Genomic DNA, 7,558 nt, shown 5'->3' with positions numbered 1-7,558 from the left:
GCTTTAAAAGGAAGCAAACTGCCTCTATTTGCACCACTTTCAAAACACACAAAAGAGGCAATGCAGTCGCAGGGTCTCTTACCTTAGCGCTCTCAAACCCTGATCTAGAAATCTTTCTTGTTGTGCAAAATATTTTTAATAGCCTATACATGTATTTGCCAATGACACTATAAACATGCATTGCTTTAATGATCTCGTCATAGGCCCATTTCACTCAAACCCAGCAAAACAAAATTCAAACATTTTTCTTTAGCAATCTAACAAACTTGCATTCATAGCAAATATACTTTAATATAACACTAATAACAAATAATTAGTGATGCCAAACGATTAATCATGTTCAAAATAAAATACATAATGTATGTGTGTGCATTTATCATGTATATATAAATGCAAACACACGCATGTTTATATTTCTTTAAACAATATGTTACTTTTTAAATACGAAACATTTATAATATAAATTATATGCATACAAATATATAAATAAATATTTCAAAATATATGCTGTGTGTGTGTTTTTATATATTAATGATAAATATGCACAAAACAAACACATATACTAGTCAGAAAACTTTTATTTTGTAACGCGATTAATCGCTTGACAGCACAAGCTATAGATAATACACAGCCTACTACTCCCTTATATTCTTATATCAGTTATTTTTCTAGTTTTTAACTATTCCTATAGTTTTTGCTGCCATTATTGCCTAAAGTTGCTTGTTCGCAAGTCACTTAGCAAAACATTTCCAGAGCGCTTGCTCGTCCGCAACAGGACGATTCCCGTGCTTGAAAAATAAAAAAAATAGACTTTAATTGGGAACGCTGCACCTGTTGCACGCCCTGAACCAGACGCAAGCGAGTGCATTCTTCAGGACGGGAGCCGAATAAAGCGCAGGGACGAGTAAGCCTGCATCCAAATAAAAACTCCTCGCTGTTGCATGGAAAAAAAAAAAAGTTTTTAATCTGGGGATTTAAAGTGGATCACATGCCCTGACCGAGCAACGGCGGCACGAGAGCGCGCGCATTCCAGAGCAAGCCCCTCAAGCGTCGTTTGTTTTCCAGGTCGAGAAGAAAACACATCGGGGGGACAACAAAAAAAAGCATCATCTTTTGATGGACTTTCGCGGAGTTGGCCGTTTGTTCGCCGTCGGACATGACGCCTTCCTACAGCCAGCGGTCTCTCGCGGTGCTCGCGCTTTCAGGGACGCTGTCCGGGATGATGTCCGTCTTGTCCGTCATTTTGATCTTCCAGCTCCGAGCGCAGCAGGCGGCCGTGAAGGACTCGTCCGCTTTAGGGCCGAGCGACGTCCCGGCCGTGTTGATGCCCGTTTCCGCGGTCCTGTCGGCTCTGTCTCTGACGCTCAACTTAAGCTCGGTCGTCGTGTGTTTGCTTCACAGCTATTTCGCCGCCGAAATGTGCCGAGGAGAGCCAGACACGCGAAGGTAAACTTGCTCAATTGGGTTTAGAGCCTGCAAATTTGAACGACGGCACACTTTCCAAGCAAACCCCCCCTCGACCCAGATTTGAAGTGATAAAAAGTCCTAAAACCCCATATTGCAAAAGGTTTTCGGTTGATAAACGTTAGCAAAACACATTCACAGTAGCCTACATGTGCAAATCTGACAACTCCAGGGTTTCTTTATTCAAGTAAAAATGCTATATAGCTCCAATATTTTGAGGGCCATTCTGTATTTCGAAGGTAATTGACGTTTAATTGAATTTAATTTTGACCTCCAATATTCTCAGATATGACCCATGTTTTAAAGAACAGCTTATTGCCTATTCTAGCAGGCCTTTGTATTTGTTATGCACATTACGGCCCTGCTATTGGTCACTCATCCATACGGCTAGAAATGATCTCAGTTTTTGCTTTTATATCCCATAGGGCCGACTGGTTTCTGCTGGATAGCAGGGTTGTTCGGCATGTGACCACTGGACTGTTTTGCCTCGGAGTTTCAGTTTACTTAGCTGGTGAGTGGCACGCAAAAACAATATGGAAGCCACGTCATGAATTATACTTAAAAACTTTAATCATTGAGTTCGGTATATACACATTTACAGAACAATTACGCTGACCGTGTTATAACAAATGAAGAACTAATGTGCAAAATGTGAAAAAAACTGTAACCAAAACACCCCAAGCAGCTTATAAATGTCATGTTTAATCCTTACATACCAAAGGATTTGCTTTAAGGAAGCCTGTTTCAGAAAGAAATGGCACCACTACTTTATATCATTTACTTGCACTATAAAATTTAATTATATCTCATAATTTGAATTTATTTCACAATGCAATATTAAACCTCGCAATGCCAATATCTTCGCAATTGCATCTTTTTCCCTTGGAGTTGCAACTTTTTTCTTCAACAGTAATTTTCACAATTGTGTGTTTAAATGTTATAATGCGACTATGCTACAATGTTACATTAAATCTCGCAAATGCATTGATTTTTGACACTTGCAACTTTAATCTCGCAACTTCAATATATTCCCGGCGTTGCAACTCCCAATTATGACTCGTGTTATGATGATTTTATTTCTTATTTTAAACCTGACAACAGGCTTCCATAGTCTAGAGTAGCAGTCATCATTAATAAGGTGAATATGGTATACGTTTTTATCCAGATCTTCTTCAGTCTATATCCCAGAGCTGTGCTTTTCTCCTCCGTCCTTTAGCATGCTAGGATCCAAAGTTCTTTTCCTGTGGAAAACAACAATGCGTTAGTTGATATTCACCGTACGGATGACACGGCATGGAGTGATTTGACATAAATATTGAATTTTTTCCCCCCTCACAGCCATGTCTATTTACATGTTACTGGTGTTTGAAGTCGAGACGGGCATAGCCAGCGTCTGCGTGCTGTCCTCCGGAGTCCTCGTCCTGTTACTCATCATTATTCACTCCCTAATACGGGCCGCACGCGCAGCCAAACGCTCGCGCAGTGAACATGCCCACACCACGTACCGCAGCGAGCCTGAAAACGTGGCTGGAATCCGTACGTCGAACCTAAGCCTCGCTGAAAAGCCACGGCGGCAGCACAGCTTAGCCAACATGCACAGCTATTTCATCAACCCCGTTCACGTCGACCCTAAATCGCATTACTCGGCGTCTAACGGCCCTCGGGGCGATAAGGACGGCTACGGCGGCGGTGGGAGCGGACGGACGCTTTCCACGGAGTCCGGCCTGTTTCAAGCGCAGGCCAAACCCTGGAACGGGGTCAACAGCGAGATGAGATCTGTATTTGCTAGAAAAGCCACCATCAAGGATTCGACTTTAGTGTGAATGGTTTCGCATCCGGTTCACGCGAAGGGGACAGTTCGCCCCAAAAACGGCAATTCTGTCGTTAATTACTCGCTCTGAACACGGAAGACCTTCGTTCGTCTTCAGAAACCTAATTAAGCTGCTCTTGATGAATTCTGAGAGCTCTGTCCCTCTGTAGACAATCCATGTGACATCAGTGGTTCAATTCTATGAAACGGCGGGAAAAAAAATGCGCAAAGAAAACAACAGCGGCATAATTCTCATCCCCGAGTTACGGTCCTCCTCCATTTTGGAGAGTAGCCCAGAGCGCAATCAGCACCGTTTCTGTTCGGCAGACTTCGCGAGCGCGCTGAACGTAAACAACGCTCATTATGTTGATTGCGTTCGGAAGGGTACTCTACAGAATGGCAGAATAGAGAGCATAAATGGTTACACTTTACTTTGACAGTGCCTTTAACACATTCTGTTGGTAATTTTGTAACTACGTCTCTACCTAGCTCTTAGATTAGCCTGTTAGGGGGTCCTGCAGAGTTTAGCTCCGATGCTAATCAAACCCACCTGAAGCAGCTAATCACGGTCTTACTAGGTATACTTAAAACCTCCAGGCTGGTGTGTTGAGGCAAGTTAGACCTAAACTCTGCAGAACTCCGGCCCTCCAGGATCACGTTTGATGACCCCTGTGTTAGAAGACATCAAGCAGAGCGTCTACTAATACTCTAATGACTGCTAGATGACATGTAGATGCAAAATGACTTCCTGTTAGTAGAGTGTCTGAAGTGGAATATCGAAATAAAGTGTTACAGAATTAATTATCGTTTTCTTTGTGCATAAATATTTTCATAGCTTCGTAGAATTGCAGTTGAACCATTGATGGACTTTTTTTTTTTTTTTTTTTTATTGATGTCCTTGCTATGTTTCTGAGCCTTTATTGTGAAAGTTCCCTTGAGGTCTACGGAGGGTAGGAGAGGTCTTGGATTTAATCAAAAATATCTTAATTTTCATAAATATCATCATGAGGGCGAGTAATCATTGACTGACTTTTCACTTTTGGGTGAACTGACTCTTTAAGATGGGCATTATATAATGTGGCTTTATATAACGGGCCTCATTTAATATATATGCATAGACAGTTGTGGCCAAAGTTTAAAATAATTACCATGTTTTTCTGTTTTTACAAAAAAAAAAAAATCTCTTGTGCTCTGTAAGTCTGCATTTATTTGATGAAAACATTTAAGGTAAAAACAATAATATTGGCGAAATATTACAGCCGTGACGCCGGGGACCAGAGTAATGATGCAGAAAATTCAGCTTTGCATACGAATGAAATATATTAAAATAGTACATAGTTACTTTAAATAGTAATAATAATTTACAACAGGACTGCTTTTTCATCAAATTACTGCAGCTTAAATTATTTATGTGACGTTTAAAGCAAAATCTTTTTTTTTTTGTACGCTTAATATCAGCTCACAGGTGTTAGATCTCTCTAATTGTTGAAACGCAAAATAATAATAATGCGAAATTACTACTGAAGTAGTAATGATATTTTAGTAATAGTGATATTTTAAGCAGAAAGACTTCTGGAACAGAACCATACTTTGCAGCAGAACGATACAACAATAAAAAAAGTGAAGAGAAAGGCATAACTGATAACTATTTGAATCTGTGTTTTTAAATGTCTGTCACAATAAAAATTAAATACTATGAAATGTTTTTATTATTATTATTATTATTATTACTATTAATCAGTTTTGTACGTAAACTGTCAAATTAACACTAACACTGCATGCGTGAAAGAAAGAAAGAAAGAAAAAGAAAGAAAAATGAAGTAAAACTAACCTGAGAGAAAGATTTCCATGAGTCAGGGCGGTGTGACTGAAGTGTGTGTGGGTGTATCGTTTGGATTAATTGCAGGTTTCACAGCACTGAAGTGGCATGTGCGTTTAAAACACAGAAAAAGCGAGCAAATTAAAAGTGAAGCAAACAAGCAAAAGAAAAGTTACAGGGAGCCGATGCCACATTTACATTAAACAGTGAAGCGATATGTAAAACCAAAAAATAAAGAAAAGTAATAACGTAGATGCATGTAATCGCATTCAAACGGATAGTAAGTCCAACCTTCGACCCTGCGAGCCGCCGATCTGTTCCTTCAGTGAAATGGCTTGCCGGAGCAGACCGTCTATGTTCTTGAAATAGAGACTGCTATTCGACATGCTTTTAACCGCACTGAAAGACACAAAAAAAAGACATTAAGAATATTAAATAAAGTAGTACATAATATAAATAATCAGTTCGTGTAATGCACATCTTACCTGCATGCATATTCAACGGTGTAGATTGCTCCTTGACTTTGTTCCTCCCAACTTTGCATGTCTGTCTACAGATTCACAATTCATCACAGCACTTCAGTCAATTTGCTAATATAATAACAGTAGATAAAATTTATATATATATATATATATATATATATATATATATATATATATATATATATATATATATTTTTTTTTTTATATTGTTGACTGACTTTTTCTGACACCCAAAGCTACAAAAATACAAACAAAAATAAAAGACAATAACAAAGCTAAATATGTACCATCTGCATATTTGTATACAAGTGCATAATTACAACACTTAGGTCAACTTGATAAAATAATATAATAATTCATTTGATTTATTACAACCAAAGCGCTACAGAAGTACAAAGACAATAAATTACAATAAAATAAATGCACAACACCTCCATGTCCACAATAAATCAGCACAACAATTAAGTAAAACAATACATTTTATTTATAACGGTCTTTATCATGCCCAAAGTACTGGTCGAAAAAAAAACACACGCATTAAATATTAAAATTATCACAATTTAAATAAGTGCGATTGGCCAATCAGAAGCGCGCACAAACTCCCAGCAAATCTTATTTCTTTTTTTTTTCAAAATGGTTCTGAGGGTCTTTAAAAAGACAGATTTTATCTTGATTAGAATTTAAATACATCCCCCTGACATATCGCTCTTATAATTACAGCAATAAACCAAGAAAGTAAATAAAAATAAATAATATACGTATATATTCCGTTCCTTGAAGGAAAAAAATAAGGTCATCCATTCAGATGATCATTCATTTGAACGATTCAATAGATGGTTTATTTATTCGGGGACTTCCTGCCACCCACCGGCACTTTTGTTGCCATTTATATATCCGTGACGGACTTAAACCGGCCAAAAATGCATTCAGCAAAATATCATTTATCAATATCGCCCGTAATTCCTTAATTTCAGACCCCAGAAGAAAAATTCTTTACATGAAATAAAACCCTTTTTAAAATAGTCCCACCTCCCATCCTCCCTGAAACTGTTACACATTCAACCAACTGAAAAAAAGGCCTATATTATATATGACATGCAACGGAAAATAAGTTAAACTAAGAAGTATATATTTTAGTTTTTTTAACAGTTTCTTGTAACAATAAATAATATATTATACAGCATGATGCTGTTTTCCAGCAAGATTTTAAATGTAAAGTGAGACTCTTAAGTGAAACCTATTCAATTTTCTAATATGGCTGGTGTTTAGGCAAATGTTCTTACTGTAATCTAGACTAGGCAATGCATCAAACACATACAGTAAGGTACCTTACCTTGTGCTGCACGAGCTCTGGCAGGGATCTTCTCACGTGCTCTTGTAACCTATAAAGCGCTATGGACGGTTCGTTGGCCAGGACATACATACTCTCTGTGAATTTATCAGTCACTGCAGCAGAAATAAACAAAACACAATCAGCATCTCTTCGGGAGGTTCGTGTCAAATTATGTGTAACCTCAAATCGCTTAAATACGCTTTAAATAAGTTAAATGGGGATGTAAACAAGCACACTGATTAGAAAACACGAATCAGTAGACGTTAAAACTCTGAATGTATCCACGGTATACCTCTTTTTACTTTCAACTGCATTTCTTGATCCTCCATTTTTATTAAATATTAACGTATGGTATTAATTTCCTCTTATATACTCTCCGAGCTCTGCTGCCGAGTTACGAGTGTGCTCTCAAAACATCATCCGGAGTAACATCAGGCCAATATTTAGTTCCTAGCCACTGGTTCTGGAGGTTGATTCAACTACGTGAATCGGATCGTTTGAATCGGTTCACCAATAATGATTCACTGAATCGTACAGTGGCCTTTTCTGTTTGTTTACGCATGTAGGTGACAGCCGTGTCACTCAACGAAGCAGTTCGTGACTTTAATGAAATTGTGAACGATTGTTTTTTTTAAGTCTACTAAAAAAAT

The 7,558-nt window shown here is 38.1% G+C and overlaps 2 protein-coding genes across 3 annotated transcripts; one reads left to right on the top strand and one right to left on the bottom strand.

Moving 5' to 3' along the window:
- Nucleotides 1-552: 552 nt before the first annotated feature.
- Nucleotides 553-4,970, top strand: tmem221 (transmembrane protein 221). Its single transcript, XM_043223149.1, has 3 exons — nt 553-1,446; nt 1,890-1,975; nt 2,803-4,970. The coding sequence occupies exons 1-3, from the start codon at nt 1,157-1,159 to the stop codon at nt 3,285-3,287; spliced, it is 861 nt and encodes a 286-aa protein (XP_043079084.1). The 5' UTR covers nt 553-1,156; the 3' UTR covers nt 3,288-4,970.
- Nucleotides 2,013-7,357, bottom strand: borcs8 (BLOC-1 related complex subunit 8). 2 transcript variants are annotated; one of them, XM_043223155.1, is made up of 6 exons: nt 7,201-7,357; nt 6,909-7,021; nt 5,579-5,643; nt 5,385-5,492; nt 5,106-5,191; nt 2,013-2,705 (listed from the first exon to the last, which is right to left on the bottom strand). In XM_043223155.1, the coding sequence occupies exons 1-5, from the start codon at nt 7,235-7,237 to the stop codon at nt 5,128-5,130; spliced, it is 387 nt and encodes a 128-aa protein (XP_043079090.1). In that variant the 5' UTR covers nt 7,238-7,357; the 3' UTR covers nt 2,013-2,705; nt 5,106-5,127. The 2 variants fall into 2 exon arrangements, with proteins under 2 accessions (XP_043079090.1, XP_043079091.1); XM_043223156.1 differs by lacking the exon at nt 5,106-5,191.
- Between the last annotated feature and the right edge of the window lie 201 nt (nt 7,358-7,558).

Source organism: Puntigrus tetrazona, chromosome 22 (genome assembly GCF_018831695.1).
Source record: "Puntigrus tetrazona isolate hp1 chromosome 22, ASM1883169v1, whole genome shotgun sequence".
NCBI classification, from domain to species: domain Eukaryota; kingdom Metazoa; phylum Chordata; class Actinopteri; order Cypriniformes; family Cyprinidae; genus Puntigrus; species Puntigrus tetrazona.
Note: the sequence above shows the minus strand (reverse complement) of the source record. Positions and strands in the feature narration are given on the sequence as shown.

What these genes read in the sequence shown, in the direction of transcription:
- borcs8 (XM_043223155.1), bottom strand. Translation starts at nt 7,237, where the DNA reads ATGGAGGATCAAGAAATGCAGTTGAAAGTAAAAAGAG. An exon ending in ACCGTTGAATATGCATGCAG is followed by an intron (nt 5,493 to 5,578) that starts GTAAGATGTGCA and finishes TGTGTCTTTCAG; the next exon opens with TGCGGTTAAAAGCATGTCGA. An exon ending in GGCGGCTCGCAGGGTCGAAG is followed by an intron (nt 5,192 to 5,384) that starts GTTGGACTTACT and finishes ATGCCACTTCAG; the next exon opens with TGCTGTGAAACCTGCAATTA.
- tmem221 (XM_043223149.1), top strand. Translation starts at nt 1,157, where the DNA reads ATGACGCCTTCCTACAGCCAGCGGTCTCTCGCGGTGCTCGCGCTTTCA. An exon ending in GGAGAGCCAGACACGCGAAG is followed by an intron (nt 1,447 to 1,889) that starts GTAAACTTGCTC and finishes TATATCCCATAG; the next exon opens with GGCCGACTGGTTTCTGCTGG. An exon ending in AGTTTCAGTTTACTTAGCTG is followed by an intron (nt 1,976 to 2,802) that starts GTGAGTGGCACG and finishes CCCCCCTCACAG; the next exon opens with CCATGTCTATTTACATGTTA.